Genomic DNA, 19,385 nt, shown 5'->3' with positions numbered 1-19,385 from the left:
ATTACATTGATGCAATAGATTGGTCTGCTCGCGCCGTTAATTTACAAAATGTTATCACTTAAGGTTTGTATTCGTGTTATAAAAGAAGTCATTTTTGTTCGCAGATCTCCATGATTTCGATGTGTTTTCTCCAGTGACCCTACGTTTGCTTTGGGGACATTTGCTCCGAGCTACATTTTCTCATTATTTAAATTTCTACAATACGATCGCAAAAATGTATTGAAAGGCAATTGCAAAAAGAACCTATTGATTGCATGTTCGGATCACGTTACAAATAATTGCAGTGTTCGCAAAGTATAAGAGGTGAACTAGGCTGTGCAAATTGGTTCTGGTTGATTCTTCGAAAGTCTTTGCTATCAGGTTAGATAAATATTTTGACGGTCATCAAGAGTTGGGGATCAGGTTTAAGCTTAGTACAGGGTTAGGAACATAAAGTATAACGTGTTTGTGTTTCAGGGTTGATGGAATACTGTATCAGATATTGACCGTTAGAAATACCCACGGAATGAAACATGTTTTAAGAATCATCTTCTCCTGAAGATTTTATGTAGATATGCATACATATATATAGAGAGAGAGAGAGAGAGGGATAGAGAGAAAAAAGAGAGAGAGAGGGGGAGAGAGAGGGGGAGGAAAGGGGAGGAAGGGGAGGAATATGAAAGGGTAGGCTAGACTCAAGTTTTTCTCGAAATCTAGCATTTGTTATTAATAATCGTAATTAATATAAAGGTTTGTTAATAAATTTGTACAGTAAAGCTTTGCTAAAGAATATATTGAAGATTTATTCAGTCAACACGCCATGATTATATTGTTTATATTCATACTTAAAATTTAGAATAACCATGGACGATCAACGGCAGTATTACCGCCTCTGAGTAAAGATATAAGGGCCATTTCACTAAAAGAAAAAAAATCCAAAACAAGTTCTTCATTACAGTATGATATCATATTTCATATTTCGGATGTAAAAGACACTTATTTCCATCCTATTATCAAATGAATACAAAAGTGAGATGTACATGTGCGTTCATGGAGGAAGGAGAGGAAATTCCCAGAAATCACTCTTTCTGATGGTGTAGCCATATTAGTACAAACATACAACGCGACGACTTTTGAAAAGCAAACTCTAAGGCAACATCAATACCATCCATGGTGTATTGCATATATTAAAGAATTGTGTAACGTAACTTGTGTACGTGATCAGATTACGAATTACACCGTTGTCATGTTCGCAAATTGAAGCAGGTGACTCAGAAGGGCATTGAAATTGCCTAAGTTGATTTTTCAAAAATTCTTTGCGATACCAGAAGATAACCAGAAGGTGATTACAAAAAAGAAGAGAGGGAGAGATTGAGAAGACGAAAAAAGAAGAAAAATAAAAATGTTTTTAAAAAGATTAAACAAACAAACCGAAAAACACCTGCCATCAGTAATACTTTCATATCTTACCTAGATAAGGGTAATTTGCCAGAATGGATAAAGATTTTCACCTAATACGCGCTTTCTTCTTTCTTTTCCTCACCCCTTCCCTCCTCTCTCTCTCTCTCTCTCTCTCTCTCTCTCTCTTTCTCTCTCTCTCTCTCTCTCTCGCTCTCTCTCTCTCCCTCTCTCCCTCTCCCCTCCTCTCCCTCTCCCGCACTCTTAGTCCTCTCTCTCTCTCTCTCTCTCTCATTCAATCTCTCATTTCCACCTGCATTCATTCCTTTTGCGGCCTTCGCTTACATCACACTATACTCTTTTGAACCTTCACCTGCACGTAAAATCGTACTACAAATTCAATTGTCTTGCTGTTCATAATCTTACAAGATACAAGGGACTTTTCCTCGTTATTTGTTACTACGGCTATGTCAAATTTAGAAACGCAATTCGCAATCATTTGAAAACACATTACAAGGAATAAACTCTAAGGCAATTTCAGTACCCTGTTATATATCCTGTATAAATCATGTCCAGATTTCATAATATGTTATTGCAATGTCCACCAATCTAGAAAGGGTATGGACCAGACAATCGCAATTATAGCCTTAGGTACATGTAAGTCTTTGCAATTCTAGTTAGATGAAAGTGAACAATACATAGGACTTTTTCTTAAGGAACATTCTGAACGGGCATATGAACGGAAACAAATTTCGTGGTCATTTTATCGCAAAGAGACATTAATTAAAAGGTTAAATGGACTTTAGCCAGAAAGCATGAATCAATCTATTTAAAGGCCCACTGCACTACTTGTAGCTACTTGCGCCCTCTATATAACAACCAAAGCCTAATCGGTGACCATTGGTCCCCCATGATCCTCTTTTTCTTATGTTAACTGTGAGCGGAGTTGATGAGATAACCACCTGTCCAGTGACCTTGCAGAGCGCTCTAATCCCTCCTGTAAACTATGGCAGATAAGCTTTAAACGTTAATTATTAAATATAACACTCTTTTTAAAGTAGTACTTGATCGCTGCCCCAGATCACACCTTCATTAATAATCTGATCAAATTAATGATTAGCAGGCTGGAAAGTAAAGAGCACAACATTAATGTTTTCATCCCATGATGTATCGCACAGTATTTATTGCCGAAAGAGAGAATAAACAAAAGAAGAAAAATTTGGTACGTATATTTTCTTCGCAAAGGAAATCTATGACAAAATTAAGTTGAATATATTACTTTAAATTTTTAAAAACAGGATGCAACCGGAATTTAAAATGAGATTCAAACCAATCTGCAATATCTTCTAACTAATGCTTAGGGGGAGTAATTAAAGAGAATGCCGGATTAAGGAAGTATTAAATCAATTATTGACAGAGATTGGACTTTGCACTGATGAAAACCCACTCAAAATGATCTAAGGGAGGTTGGGAAGAGTATATTTTCAAAATGACGAAATCGCAAGACAGGTATTTTGTGGAATGGGAGATCACATGTTATAGGAACCTAATTAAAGTATAGATCGTTTTTTTTAATTGTTTAAAGAATATTCTTGACACACTAGACTGTATGTTACTTGTTTCCACTGATTTCAATGCAAGAATCAGATCAATCAAATGAGTTGAACCGAATGTCGTGGGTTCAAATGCTCCTAGGCGGCTAACTGAAGTGATCTGCGTTGTCTTTGTGTGTTAACGTTCCCCTCCCTTGTCTCATAGACACAGCAACACAGGCTATAATAAGTGGCGGAAAATCCGTCCCTCAAATAGGATGTTAAATACAGGCCCCGTGTACAGGAGAGTCATCACGTTAAGAACCTACAGCACTATTCGTATGAGAATAGGGGAACCCCTGGTGTAGTGATTCACATGCACATCTTCAATAAATTATTCCGGGTGGAGAGACATGGGTATTACAGTGTCTCGGTTCTCTCTTTTCGTCTCCCACAGTCTTGATTGCATGGGTGGCACCATACTGTACAGGGAGTAGATAATATGTGCCATTCTTATTCTTCTACATCTATGCTATCCAAAAGATTAATCAACACTATCACAAATTGGAGAATACGGTAAACGGATCGAAACATGAAAGAAAATTAGAAAGTGTTTCTATTGAAGAATTATTAATCCAATACATTATCATTATCTGTATTTAATATAACAAAGAAAGCATGCTACGGCATGATTTATCATCATAGAGGACTTGCATAATTGCTTCGACTCACCCCTTTAAGCAGGCGTAATATATCCATCCATCCACCATTCATTGTATATACTGTCGTGTGTTGACCCATCTTGTATGCAGCCACTGATATGGAAAGCTGTCGCTCGAGGAATTAATTATTCTCCGTTTCTTCCTCGATCTCCGTCTGAATGATATGAGCGGGGGGAGAACAATGGCGTTTTTTCTTGCAGAAGATCACTGAAGTGCTATCCAAGTCACACTTTCTGATGTTGCGCCCGTTAATCTATAATGAACGCCCTCTTCTCTTTTTTACTCATCTGCAGCGCCATTTGCTCACACATTCCCGGTAACAAATATACACAATGCCTTACAAATTATACTGTTGTGCTGTCGCCTCAAAATTTCGTGCCAAATCAGTTCAAGTTGATCTCAACGAACATGACGGATTGTGTCGAGGAGGTCGTAAAGATGAAGGATAAATTTTTTCATTTTTCCTAGAAAAAGAGGAAACTAATTCCATACGAGTGCTGATAAGCCCGTGAGCTATTCATCAGGTGTTTTTTTTTTTACCTTTGCGGACAAAGATGAAGGATAAATATCTAGATTAGACATTAGACATTAACAAGTCGAGGATATAATTACTGTACACAAAGTCAATGCATGGGCCGCGGTAAGGGAAAAAGGAGAGACACCCCCCCCCCCCCCCTCCTTAGTCTCAGTACAAACCACACTTTATACATACGATCATTATCACCATCCGGGTCACCATCACCGTTCTTACTAGTATTTCATATTTTATTTACAAGAGCTATAGAATGCCTTATTAAGTGTCGCTGATTCAAATGGAATGAGGGATGATTCTCCCTGGATAGTAGTAGCTGATCCGGCTTTCACTCCAAATAAACAAACGTTTTTTATATATATTTTGTATTAAAAAAACACATTTCTTGTATCGACTCTATTATAATAATACTAATACTATCTGATGTAAGATTTAGAGATGTGATCTTCTATCGACATCTGAGATCTTCATTTCGACCTAGTTTATCAATGTTACATCATATAAACATTTTTAGTAGATTAAATTTTGATATGAATTACCAAATAATTACTCGGTGTAGTGGACAGAACCAATTACAAGAAAGACCTTGTGATATAAACGAAATGACAATAATCATTTCGTTATTTCACATAGAAGACCTGCAAATCATCTTCGTCATTCCCTCTTTTCCTCTTATCAGTGTGCCCTCGGCCATCTGTCTTCCATTCTCTCTGCATCTCTCGCTGCATATTTTCTTTTCTCTCTCTCTCCGTCCCTCTCATCTATATTTTTTCTTCCTTACCTCACTCCAAAACAAACCGTCCTTTTACCATATTAGCATCTTTTTCTTCAACCATTCCTTTCTCTTTTCCTCTCCCGCACTCTCTTCCCAACACACACGCGGACATTCACTCTCTTCCTTTCTCCTTTACTCAATCATATCTCTCTCTCTCTCTCTCTCTCTCTCTCTCACACACACACACACACACACACACACACAAAAACACTCACATAGCACATTTGTAAGCAGTTCACTGTGACGCACCAAACTTTCATTACGGCATTATGAATGAATATAAATTCCGTTTTGATATTAATGGGAAATTTGCAATTTTACAGAAATGTTCATTACGTAATAATGACTTGGCTGCGTGTAACACCTGGACATCCACCCGGATAACCACCCCAGTCAACTACCCCCTAGGACAACTACCCCCTAGGGCAACTACCCCTAGGGCAACTTCCCTCTAGAACGATTACCCCAAGGACAACTACCCCCAGACAACTACCCCCCAGACAACTACCCCTAGGACAACTATCCCCTAGGACAACTACCCCCGGTAGTTGCCCTAGGGGGTAGTTGTCCTAGGAGGTAGGTAACTGGGGGTGGTTATCCGGGGGTGGATGTCCAGGGGGCAGGTGTCCTAGAACTGTATTTTTCATTTATGTGTGTGTGCGTGCGAGTGTGTTCGTGTGTGTGTGTTTGTGTGTGACTTTGCTTTAAAAAATGCGTATGAAATGCATCTCATTTGATACATTCAATTCATTCTTTTACTTTTACTTATTGGAAAATCTTCATAATACTCATTACTTTTTTCCTTCTGTCTGATATTCTCAATTCAGCCCCTATTGCACATGTAGGATATTGGAAACCTTTAAAGAAAGTTATCAATGTCTCTCACTAAATAATTCATGTCACCAAAAACAAAACCGTGTTTGTTACATTACATTGAATGATTGCAAAAGTGTAGTTTTTTTTTTTTTAAATCTCTCGCTCCTGATGCTTACATTATTAATTCTGCCATGTTGGTTATCAACGTCATCATTATGATGTAGGCTTGATGAACTAAGGCAAATTATTATTAGTGTAGAATATTTTGTGGTTAAGGGCGGTTTTACATGAAAGTCTGACGAATTTTTATTTGACTACAGAAGAAACTGATGAACAAAATACTTCAACAATATCATCAAAAGGTGCACCCAATTCATAACCTTTCACAAAAATTTATTCAAAATATATTATTTTTTTATATTGACATGCTAGTGTATGTACGATAATTACGCCAGTACTACAAAAGATTTGTCTCCTCATGAAATATTTAACATGTTCTTAATTGAATAATCAATACAATAATTACCCTCTATATTTCCCATTACATGTTTACTACTTTAAAATGTATCATAACGTCACCCTTTCAAAACAAAAACAAAATATGGTGAATTTAGACTGAATTTAATTTTCTATCCTTATACATCTTCATTATTTGCAAACATGAGACCAAAGAGACTACAAACAATAAAAAAAACTTTAAAATATACAATTTAAATTAATAAAGGGTGATATGCCGATATACAGTTAGATTTGTTTTGTTTCTTTTGTGTGTAAATGTGTTTATTTTAGGAGATTTCTCTACAATGAAATCCGTCAATTTTGTCCAACTATATCTCAGACATTTTTTTCTCTTGAATTTGTTAAATGGAAGGTAGAGCGAAATGAACACAACTAACCCCGAGTGTATTAATGAATCTATGAATTAGTTTTATTTATTTCATCTATATATTTGTAGTTTTATTTTACATCGGAGCATCGTCAGCTATACAACTGCTTTCCCCGTTGGCGTCGTTCAGTTGTTGTTGTTATTTGTTGTAATGGCAATCAGTCACGAACTGACTTTTATCACCAACGCCTTTTGTTTAATATATTAATTTCCTTCTTTCTTCTTTTTTCTCTCTTTTTTAAAATACATAATGTGGATAACAGTAAAACAATTATAGGCTTCTCTCTCTCTTTTTGTTCTCCCTTTTCCAATCCTATCTTTTTGATTTTAATAACCAAAACAAGGAATTAAAATGAAAAGGAAAAAAACAACAACAAAAAACCAAAATGTAAATTTTTGTATCCTGTAGGTTACCGAGTAGTCCTGCCGTTCTAAAACACCGTCCATACACCGTCCTGTCTCTCGGGTGTAGACAGGTGGCTCCCTTTGTGGGTAAATTTATAATCTTGAAACCTCGAAATAGGAAAGGAATTGATCGATAGTTTTAAAATCAAAGAAGGTTCTTTCTGGAAAAATTGGTTTCGCGCGACCTCGCAAACTTCAATGGACCTTTTATGTAAAATTTTGTTGTGATATAGTGATATTGATTATACAGATTGCATTGGGAATTTTAATTTTGAATGATGGTGCAAAAACAAAAACAAAACAAAAATTGGATGCTCATTTGGGGTTGAAACGTTTCGTTCTTTGAAGGTAACTACATAAAGCATTTTGAATGTTAGCATCTGATACGTTTAAGAGTCTTTATACCTTTCTTCAGTTTTATACAGTTTCAACGAGTATATAGCATGGATCTTTTAATTGTATATTTCGGGCATTTTGCGATAAAGTGTTCAGTGGTTTCTCGAGACGTGTTACAGTGTCCCGTTCGGTGTATTCTCATTGTCCTGTTGGCTTAGATATTAATCTGATTTAAGATTAAAATTATAGAAAAAATAATTGCCAAGTTCTATATACATATAAAAATTGATGATTGAATGCAGACTGGAAATAGTATAGTATTAATGACTGCTAGCCCAATTGTAACCTTCCCGAGAGCGTATAAAAACAACTATTTCTCGAATATTAAAGCAGTCATTAATACTTTTATATGCCGGAAAAAAAAGGGAAAAAAAAAATTGTCGAAGATGGGATTCGAACTCTTGCGTACAAAAGGTGATGTCATTAAAGTCAGCGCATTAATCCGCTCGGCCAGCGCGCTCTGTCACCATGCATAGTAGTTTTCTAAAATATATACATTAAAATGAATTGAAAACGGCTTCGCGTGGTCGATGCTTGGCCGCTGCTCCATTAAACGGGCCCTTCTTTTACTTTTGCAATGCATATTGGCACGAACTTAGATCAAGATCTATCGGCAAATGTTGTTTTTTTGTTTTTGGAAGTTTATTTTCGTCTTCATGTCAACAATGCAAGATAAAATTGTCGGTAAGATCGATCGAGATTCAATTGTATTGAAATTACCGACCAATTCTTCGCACACGTACGGTATCCTCGATCGCTCAGACCATTTTTTAACATGTAAACCTATGGGGTAACCATGGAGACTGACCTATTTTCCCAATAACCATGGTTATTGGGATTTTGAACTGTTTTTTAACCATGGTTACCGGGAATTTTCGGGAACAGTTAAAGTTTATGAATGCAATTTCGACCAATCAGATTGCTGGATTACTTAAGTGAGGTATATAATTATCAATAATGAAGGCAAATCCAAAGACTTTCATTAAAAATTACACGAACCCCCCAAAATAATTAATAAAACAAACCCAAAACCTAAAACATACAAATAAAGAATAATAAATAAAGAACAACACTAACAGAAAAACAACGACTTAAATCTAAACGTTGCCATATTATTTAAAACTAACATTATTAAAGGGAAACATAGTGATGTGGAGGAAAAACATGATTTGAAAAGTAGCCACACATTTCAGGAGTCGATCATATCTTTATCTTCATCGTTTTCGTTAATATTTACTTGTATAATGCGAGAGCCATATACTTTGAATCAAATGACTTTATCAGTGTTAAGAAATCTGATAGAAGTAGGGAAGACATCCATATGAACTATTTGACCTTCATCCCACGGACTTCACCAGAGTCTCGAGCCTGTTTGAATAAAGCAGAGGAACGAAGGTTTGTATATATTTACATTGTATACATACTTTTTTAAATATTGAAAGTGTAACGGAAACATAAATACTACTAATGCTACTACTACTACGACTACTACCACTAATACCACTATTATTACTACTACTACTACTACTACTACTACTACTACTACTACTACTACTACTACTACTACCACTATTACCACTATTATTACTACTACTACTACTACTACTACTACTACTACTACTACTACTACGACTACTACTACTACGACGACTACTACTACTACTACTACTACTACTACTACTACTACTGATACTACTACTACTACTACTACTACTACTACTACTACTATTACTACTAATACTACTACTACTACTACTACTACTACTACTACTACTACTACTACTACTACTACTACTGATACTACTATTACTACTAATACTACTACTAATACTACTACTAATACTACTACTACTACTACTACTACTGCTACTACTACTACTACTGATACTACTATTACTACTAATACTACTACTAATACTACTACTACTACTACTACTGATACTACTATTACTACTACTACTACTACTACTACTACTACTGCTGCTGCTGCTACTACTTCTACTACTACTTCTACTACTATACTACTACTACTAAACTACTGATACTACTACTATACATTGATATATTAAGATATTTAGGTAGGGTTCGAAGGAGTAGTAAATTCCAAACAACATTTATATTCAGCATAAGACATTTTTAAAGATTAAAGATATTATGACCCTTTTGCAGCCATTGTTAAATTCCGTAGAACTTTGCAGGAATTATGAATATGTCATGTGTGTTCCATATGTGAAAAATGAATAACAGCAGTGTCCTAGTATTCAAATTATGCAAGGAAACCCGTTTAATTGCTAGCCTTCACTGTCGGACACTATTGAAGGGCTGACTGATCTTTTTTTCTTTGGTAATAATATACATAAAATGAGATGTAACAGGTACATAAGCATTTGTCTGCATCAATAACCCACTACTTGTAATGGCCAAAATTAACTGATTGAATCCTTGTGCAGCACAAAACGTACGACCTTTCGGTAAAAGGGTCTGAAAATCAGACTATTGCTTAGGTGATTGCAATCATTTAAGTCGATTCGACAACTAATGTTTGTTATTTTCCCATCAAAAGCCCTTTTCAAGCCCTTTCGGCTTGAGGGAAGTTCTAAATCAGTATTGTCTTTCAAATGCCGTTGCAATTTAACCTTTTCATTTGTTTGGCCTGCAAATGGGACATAGTACCTGTAATAGGAGTTTGAAAAATAAAAAAATATTTGTGTTTGGGTAAGATTTCGAAATAAGCAAAACACCTTGGCACACCAAGAGTTACAGAATACAAACCTCATCTAGATCCTTTTTGGTTTTTTCTTCAAGCTCTCTGATATCCATCATAGTCATCCCATACCACTCGTCCAGACTACAGATGAGGGTCCGGTAGAAGTTGATATAAGTTCGAGTACTAGCCTGAAAATGTGAGATAATATGCACTACGATTTATCAAGATTAGCAGAGAAAATCCGTATTCTGTTAACTTTCATGCGACATTGGTGCTATTCGAAGAAAGGAACATCAGAGGCGATGCTTCGAGGGGCATTGGGCCAAAGCGCCCCCTCTTTTTTAAGTACCTCCAAAGTGCCCCTCATCCATTCTGATTAGTAAACCTATTGAATTATCGTAAATGCTCCCTTTACTTTGACAAATGCTCCATTTTCCTTCTAATGAGTGCCATTTTCTTTTCTAATAAGTGCCCCATTTTCTTTCTAATGAGAAGCCGTTTTATAATGTGAAATCCATAATCTCTACGGTAGCCTATCGTGCCTCTATCCATCCAAGGGGATGCTCATGGCTCCTTCAAATTACCATCGTTACATGCGTTAGCCTGGATTTATATCTTTGATTTAACCAGGCTGCCCTAAGGCGCTGTAAGGAATTACTTTCCACCAGGTACCCACTCACTCGAAGCACAATCAATTTGATACAAAGTCTCGACACCTCTAACCAAAGGACACTTCGCCCCCCCCCCCCCCCTCCGTTTATCAATTTTTAGACACGCCGATGGGTTCCATGAGAATAAGCATTGGATGACAATTATTGCCGCTTTAATCTTTGCACGTGTCATTAATTGAATTTGGCTATCTTACCTTGCTGATAACCTTCTGAGCCCGTTGTTGCTGCCCAAAAAATTTGATTTTTATTTCCTCGAACATGTACACCGTCATAAACCTTGTTTCGGTGTCCTGAAGAAGAAGAACAATGAAAGAATATACGATATTGAGTACGTCATGTAAAGGAATACTTATGAGAGATAGAAAGAGAAAGAGAGAGAACGAAAGAGAATGTAAAAGAAAGAGAGACAGAGGGAGAGAGATAAAGGAGTGAAAGAGAGAGAAAGAGAGAGAAAGAGAGAGAGAGAGAGAAAGTGAAAGTACTAAGAGATAGTAAGCAAATAAATACCGTTGGTGAAGGTGATGGGACAAACATGAGAGAAACACGAGGGAAAACACGAAGATGGAGCTATGGAAAATGAATTACAAAAAAAAAGAAAAGGAGGAAGAAGGAATGATGATAATAATGATGATAAAATATAGTGAAGATTTTGGTTAATACGCAAGGTAAAAGAGAAAGATAATGAAAAGAAGTAGAGGAAAATATTGAAAAAAAGTAGAGAAGATATAGAAAAAAAGGACTAGAGTGGAATAAACAGAAGAAGAAATAGGAGAAAAGAGGAGAAGAAGAAAAAGAAGAAGAAGATTAAGAGAGAGAGAGAGAGAGAGAGAGAGAGAAAGTGCGAGAGAGAGAGAGAGAGAAATCGAGAGACTTTTACCTTCCAGTTAGCTGTCAGAGGTCCACGACTGATTTTTTCCAGTCGGACCTTAGTCGGATCCGTACCTTCTGAGTAATCCTGTACAAAATAAGGAGCAACAATGTCATAATTTTTCGCTGGATTTTTAACAAACAAACACGATCGAAAAATATTGTTCCCTTAATATCCAAAATTTAAAATCGTTCAATATTCGAATATTATATAATTCTATGACACGATGTGATGTTATCAATTGTTTCAATGAGACAAAGTTATCGAAAGAAAATGTTAAAAAAGTCACTCTTAATAGTAAAACAGTTACTTTTCAATATACCCCTCTACTCATAGAACGAGAAGTAAAGAAGAAAAATGGTTACAAATCATTAACTGACAAATATATTGATTCAACCATGTATTGGCAGTGTTCGACAGTATTAGGATAACACTTCGGAGAAATACATTTGTTATATTGCATATATATTCATATAGATAGATAGATAGATACATGTATATCGGAACTAAATACATTGAAATATGTTCATGGTGATATATTTTTTTGTTCGTTTACCCTTATAGACACGGGATCATTTACGATGTCGAGTTCAATTGTCACTCTCTTTGCCTTTTTCTCGTCATCGAGGTCGAACACCTTCAAAAATAACAAAAGTGAACTTCAGTTTCCATTGCAATATCCTACAAAAAGCATCTCTCTTAAAAGGTAAAATTGAGAGCCGACGATGTTTTTTATTACGTCAATGATATGACGGCTGCAGTTGAAAAAGCGGACACGTCTAGGAAACGGTATAGAAGTTGGAGGATTTAATCATGTTTATACAATATACGATGAGCTCTCAATTTATTTGACTACCTGGTCATTAGCCGGTAATTAACGTCGATAACGTATCGTACATTAAAATCCCACAACCCAACAAGATCAATATGAGTATCAACATTACGTTTGTTGATGAAAAAAACCCTGTATAGCAAAGATGCGTTCCTAAGAATCTCACTGTTCGTACGAATTCCAGAGTTCGTAGAGATTCGTAGATGGGGCATATTTTCTTACGTCTTTCTTACGTCCTTCTTAAGGAGTTCGTACGAACGCCTTTTAATTTTTCGTAAGAATGCCTGGAGTTCTTCTTACTTCAGACTTACGGCCATCTTACGAGTTGTTCTTCTTGCAAGATGGTCGTACCGGCAGCGCTCAAAATACACGGGGGCGGTGGGCGATTCGCCCCCGTGAGCTACATAATCGCCCCCGTCAGGTTGCTCACGGGGGCGATTGCAAAATTTAAAAATCGCCCCCGTGGATTATAAAATTATAAAAAAATTATAAAATAAAGATTAACTTTTCTGTAATAACTTTAACACAATATTGAGTTTCAATTTTCAAACCTGAAACCAATGAAATAGAACTTAGATTAGCGTGCAAAATTACCCGTTCTATGAGTAGGCCTATTATTACCGATTCAGCTCGCAGTTGCAGTGCCGCCGTCAGCAGTGGTTATAGGCCTACTGCGCCGTTAGTAACGGTACGTGTGCACGCTGCCGCGCCATGTCTGCTGGAGCCGGAGGCGATCGCGCAAGGGCAGAAACCCCGCCCCCCCCCCCCCACTCAGTGTTATTTAGGGTACGCATATGCTTGTTCCCTCTTTTTGAAAGCACCCCCTATCTGAGGACTGCCAACATTTCCGAACCCCCCTTTCGCGGGCTTTTCGCAGGCTTTTCCTGCCTTGGAGACCCAAGGGGGGTCCAGTGTTTTGGGAACATTTTTGCGCCGACTCAGCCGACCGGTGAATATTAAAGCGGGAGGGGGGATGCTGGACAGGAGGACCACTAATCTATTTTTGGTTGCTGCTTTATATGTAGTTGATAATGCATGATTAAAATGAAGAAAGAGAGAGAGAGAGAGAGAGAGAGAGAGAGAAAGAGAACCACCATCATTTTGCGATGGTTCAGGGTTTGTGTAATGTACATTTGAAACCATTTTTTAGCGTCTCAACCCTAAAAAAATAGCGAAACTATTTTTGAGGAAAAGCATTATACTGAACTGAATAAAGAATAATAGCTTTATATTGGCTCATACTAATACTAATACGGGCTAAAGACAATGTGGTATTTGTAAAGAGGTATTCCAAAATGACATTCTGATAATCAACATTTTGTTCTGGTATCATATGTATATACGCATAAAACAACTGATCTTTATGATTTCTTAACGTGACATAGCTTCTCCTCCCCCTGCAAACAAAAAAGAAAACAGGTTATTCAATAAAAGGATCATGCGACAAATAATCATTGTGATTCAAATTGATGAAAGGATTTTTTTGAATAAGCAATGCTTTTCACCAGAATCTTCTTTGTAAAAACGACTTTTACAATCTCAGCCATGCAAATCTGCCACTGTGTCGTAAGATCACTTTCAGATTAGGAGAAGTGTATTCTTTAATGAGTATTTTACATTGAATGGAACGTCTCAACTCAGAAAGCATGGCTGAGACTTGTAAAAGTTGTTTTTACAAAGAAGATTCGGGTGAATAGCAGTGCTTATTCAAACAAATATTCGCATCAATTTGAATCACAATCATTATTTGTCGCTTAATCCCTTTTAATGACCTTGTTTTCTTTCTCGTTTGCAAGGGGAGAAGAAGATATGTCACGCTAAAGATATCATAAAGATCAGTGTTGTATGCGTATATATTATATACACAGGCCCCGCGGTTTATCAAACCGTTTATCAAAGTGGGGGGCTAAAGTATTTACGATCAGGTAGAGGGTAGCGAGCGTAAATTGGTGTGGGGGGGGGGGGGGGTCAGGGGTTTTAGGCATTTTATTACGGTCAGAGAAGCACAAATATTTTGATGCCGCATTTGTGTCACTGGCAGACCGGGGGGGGGCGTTTTTTATTTAATTTTTAAGGTAAAATTTACGTTACTATCCTATTTTTTTTACCGGTTTTGGAGGCTAGGGGGGGGGGGGGCGGTCAGAGAAGCACAAATATTTTGATGCCGCATTTGTGTCACTGGCAGACCGGGGGGGCGTTTTTTATTTAATTTTTTAAGGTAAAATTTACGTTACTATCCTATTTTTTTTTACCGGTTTTGGAGGCTGGGGGGGGGGGGGGCGGTAGAATCGGCCCGTGGATCCGCGCCTGTCCAAAATAGCACACACACAAAATCGCCTCGCCGCTACGCGGCTCAATAAAGAAAGAATGTAAAGGTTGCTCCGAATAATGAGGAGGAAATAATGTGCAGAACGGGAAAAAAATCGAAAGAATGTCATCACGTGATGAAAGTCAGTAACAGCTATGTAGCTTGTAAATTTGTAAGAGGGAAAATGCTGATTAAAGTGATAATGATGAAATAGCAAATAATAGAGGAGTTTCATAGGTACCAATTTAATGGATATTTGTACAAAAAAGAGCCCCCGTCAGTACTAAAAGAGCCCCCGTGAGAAGGCTCACAGGGGCTCTTTTTTTAGGAAGAGCCCCCGTGGACAAAAAAATTAATTTGAGCCCTGGTCGTACGGATAACTGACGGCATTCTCAAGTCATTCGTAAGAAGATGTTACGATTTTTGTGGACATTTTGTCGGGTTGCAAAAAAGAACACATTTTTAAATATTTTTTTTTTGGTCCCGAAATTTCCAAATTTGACCGATTAACACTCCGTTGCGTTGGGGGGGGGGGGGGGGTATAAGGTCACCTTTTTTAAGTCACCCATTAGCATTTTTTTTTTTTTTTTTAAGAAAAACGAAAAAACGAAGGGAGTGGTTTTCCTCCAAAACATACACACTACAAAAATGAAGAGGGGGGTTTAACCCCCCCCCCCCCCCCTGCGTACGCGCCTGTTCTCATCTATACAATGTAAAGAGCAGCCCAGATATTTATGTGATCAAGGATTTGCCTCAAAGTAATATCTAAGCAAACTATTTTCTTGTGTATGAAGAAAAACCTTGTTGGAAAGAAAGTTTATTCTAGCAAATTAGTGACTAGGAGGATCTTATAACCTCATGTATTTACTGCTATATATATATATATATATATATATATATATATATATGTTTTTTGGGGGTGCCCCCGTTACTGGAAAGCTTGCCGTATGTGACGAAAAAAATATGTATGGAGATCACACGCTCATCTGTAACACATTTAACAGGATAACACTTCGTTTAAACTTCAAACGTAGTATTAATTACAGTATAAGATGTGTGAATTTTAGGATGAGCGTTCTCCGTTTCGACGTGGATTTCCAAAGAGCCTCTCGGTGCGTTCCACCTTATAAACGTAGGAACTTTTCTGGAATGAAATCAAGACAGAAAACGAAATGGTCATGTCTAAAGAATAACAGTCACCTGAAAAAACAATTTGTTTCAAGGTAAAATGTAAACAAATTAGCCTTATAAATAATGTAAGCTTGCATTCTCTAGGTTAACCATTGGAATGAGTGAAGAAAATAAAGGACAACATAAACCATGCAAATAAGTGGAGCGAACGGAACCCAACATAGGACAGTCAGACAGCCACGGAAAACACCGAGTACAGGCAAATACTTTGAAAGCAGCTAGCTCAGTAAATATTGCGTGCACAACGTTAAATGCGAGACAGTGTGTACAAAAAGCATGGGGGAAATCTCTCGAAGTCAACCTAGTGTCGATATAATTGTTTGTATAACAGCGATTTGGTTCAATTATCTTCAAAATCCATGAAGGATTACTCGTTTCAAGATCCTTCCGAAAGGCAAACATAAAATAAATATATCCACAGCATTTTTTACAAATTACATGCCTTTTGAACACATCGCCATGCAGTGAACGATGAGGGCACGAAAATTCACCATACGCAGTTTTCCGAAGTTGTGTCTGATTGTAGGTGTTTCATAAAGCCGTTCGTAAAGTTAGTTTTCTACTACGATGGTCAAATCGTAAAGTTACGCATGACTTTACGAACGACTTATATATGAAAAGCCAAAGTAAAGTTAAGCATGACTTTACGAACGACTTACATATGAAAAGCCAAATAGGATGCTCAACCATGTTTTAACTGCATCAACTAAAGTTGAACTGTGCAGATGTAGATTAACATTCTCAGGGGCGGATCAAGCCGGCGGCAGTGGAGGGGGCCCAATTCGTGAGAAAATATTTATCGGCGAAACAGCCGGCCGATAATTCGCATAGTGGGGGAGGGGTTGGGGGGGAGGGGGGTATTGAGCAATAATTTATTTATTTTTTTGCTCCCGAAAATTGAAAATCGTGCCTGCCGATAATTCGCTCAGGCCCCCCCCCCCCCCCTAGATCCACCACTGGTGTCCAACAATTTCCAACAAAATAACTAAAATTTCTATTGTGCAAAATGTATGACTCCGGAGAGTCTTTGCATTTTAGAGTACTTAGATAATATGCTTTCCATAAGACTCTCATTACCTTAGCCTGCTTATACACTCTTTCAATTCCATGGACTTGAATTTCTCCGTGCATTAACCTGTACAACTATATTACTTTTACCTCATTTATCTCTAATCTTTTTTTTGGAGAGCACCTAAAAAGATTGTAAAATAGGTGTTTTTAGTTATATTATTATCATGAAGTTTGTATCGTTATGCACATAATCAAGAAGCTAAGGTTACCTGTTTACGATTCTATTCCATATTGTGTTTTAATTATTATGATAATCAGAAAGATTTGATTGCCGTGCACTAATCAAGAACCTAAGGTTAACTGCTTACAATTCTACTATTCCAAACGGTGTGTTTATTGTAGCTTGTTTTATATGCTAAGGAGTATAATCAATCCATCGGACTGAAAACATGATTGGAATTAGTACATACAATCCATGATTGTGCAAATCGATATCTGGGGCAGGCAACGTTCGGTCAGATTTTAGCTTTATATTCAAACAACGTTTTGCGTAACTTTTTAAAGTTTTGTTAACAAAAAAAACCTATAGATATGTAAAGCCCTGTATATATTTGAAATTTTGGTTTGTTTTGCTGAGAGAATATAAACAAATTGTTGCAGAGACATGTTGAAGAAAAATGGTCTAATGGAAAAAGGAATAGATTACACTCTTCTGCTCATTATTGAATACAGAGTGGGGAAGTCCACCCTGATATTAAGATAATAATTTGGGTTTTCTGTTGTACGCAGAAAAATCAAATTTTGTATTCTTTCATGAATATTCGACTTTAAACGCATTTGTTTTGATAACCTTCGCAGAAATATGTCTTAAATTAGATCCTCTTTCACATTATGATACAATTTGAGTCAAATTTTACCATCAAACTTTTGGGGCTCCCAACGCTTGAGAGGCCCTACACCAGGCGCGGATCAAGGATTTCTTAGGGGGGCCCAAATTTTGAAATTATGCTACCCAAATATCGGTACGTAATGGTGACCTGCATTGACGTAGTTGGGGGGGGGGGTGCAGGGAGGGGACGATTTCCCCCTCCCTCCTCCGCAAAGTGCCGAAGCTTTGACGTTTCATTAAATTATTAGACAAAGAGGACGATTCGTTGTACCGTTCTCGACAATAATCCTCGTCTGAATTCAGTTTACCCCCCCCCCCCCTCCCACGCGAAGCGCCGAAGCTTTTACGTTTCATTAAACCATTAGAGAAAGAAACCGATTTATGGTACCGTTCTCGACTCTTAATCCTCGTTTGAATTTGGTTCCTCCCTCCCGAGCAGAGCACGGAAGCTTTTACGTTTCATTAAATCATTAGAGAAAGAAGACGATTTGTATTACCATTCTCGGCTCTTAATTCTTGTCTGAATTCGCCCCCCCCCCTCCCTTCCTGCCCCGGAAGCTCAGGGGTTTTAGGCGTTTAATTACGGTCAGATGAGCATTTTTTGATACGTTATTTTGTTGTGACACTGGCAGTTAACTATTCTTTCTTTCTTGCTCTTTTTCTTTCTATTTCTCTTTAATATACTTTGTCAAAAAAAGTGTGTGTGTGTGTGTGTGTGGGGGGGGGGGGAGGGGGAGTTGGAAGCTCCCGATCCCCGCCGTTCCGCGGGCCCTGACTTGTAGGCACCTCAAGAAGCATATTTCTTGCCTGGCTGTAAATTTAGGAATTTAGGAACAAACGCATAAAAATGTATAATTTACTCAAAAATGAGGACAAATCTCAGAAAATTATGTAATTTTAGCATTATGTGTAAACCACCGTAACGGTTATGGAATCAGAAATAAACCCCCTCCCCGATCAAGACGCCAGTGCCCCGCCCCCCCCCCCGGATCTACACTTTGTTGGCGGAAAAATCGCACCTGATCTCCCCTACCTTTCTTCTTTCTCTTTTTTTTTCTTTCCCTAATTTCTCTCCACATTTTTTCTTTTTTGCCCCGGAAATTGGAAAATTTCGTCGTCAGATATTTCGTTCAGTGACTTGGGGGGAAGTAACACTTTTCCCCTTTTTTTTCCTTGTTTTATTTTTCCTTCTTTTTTGTTTTCCTTTTTTTTTTGTCCTTCTTTTTTTCCCCAGGGGGGGGGGGGGCGCCCCCGGCCCCCCCCTGGATCCGCCACTGATCATTCTTATTGTAACAAACATTTTTCATACAAAGTATATTTTTTGCCATAATCTAATGAGGTTATTGGAAATATAGTCACACTTTATATTCAAGTCGTTCGTAAAGTCATACGTAACTTTACGAACAGCTTTATGAAACGCCCCCCTGGGTTCAATTTGCTATATTTAACATGGCATATGTTACTTTA

At 37.4% G+C, this 19,385-nt stretch overlaps 1 protein-coding gene across 1 annotated transcript; it reads right to left on the bottom strand.

Annotated features, from left to right (window-relative positions):
• Positions 1-8,619: 8,619 nt before the first annotated feature.
• LOC115918551 (phosphatidylinositol transfer protein alpha isoform-like) lies at positions 8,620-12,328 on the bottom strand. Its single transcript, XM_030982631.1, has 5 exons — positions 12,244-12,328; positions 11,697-11,774; positions 11,014-11,109; positions 10,214-10,336; positions 8,620-8,809 (listed from the first exon to the last, which is right to left on the bottom strand). The coding sequence occupies exons 3-5, from the start codon at positions 11,089-11,091 to the stop codon at positions 8,768-8,770; spliced, it is 243 nt and encodes an 80-aa protein (XP_030838491.1). The 5' UTR covers positions 11,092-11,109; positions 11,697-11,774; positions 12,244-12,328; the 3' UTR covers positions 8,620-8,767.
• Between the last annotated feature and the right edge of the window lie 7,057 nt (positions 12,329-19,385).

This window comes from Strongylocentrotus purpuratus, unplaced genomic scaffold, assembly GCF_000002235.5.
Source record: "Strongylocentrotus purpuratus isolate Spur 01 unplaced genomic scaffold, Spur_5.0 spur5_scaffold_12, whole genome shotgun sequence".
Taxonomy (NCBI): domain Eukaryota; kingdom Metazoa; phylum Echinodermata; class Echinoidea; order Camarodonta; family Strongylocentrotidae; genus Strongylocentrotus; species Strongylocentrotus purpuratus.
Note: the sequence above shows the minus strand (reverse complement) of the source record. Positions and strands in the feature narration are given on the sequence as shown.

Excerpts from the sequence above, each read along its gene's own strand:
- LOC115918551 (XM_030982631.1), bottom strand. The coding sequence starts at position 11,091 with ATGACGGTGTACATGTTCGAGGAAATAAAAATCAAATTTTTTGGGCAG. Across the intron at positions 10,337-11,013 it reads CTCAGAAGGTTATCAGCAAG|GCTAGTACTCGAACTTATAT; the intron begins GTAAGATAGCCA and ends TCACATTTTCAG. Across the intron at positions 8,810-10,213 it reads CCAAAAAGGATCTAGATGAG|GCTCGAGACTCTGGTGAAGT; the intron begins GTTTGTATTCTG and ends TTATTCAAACAG.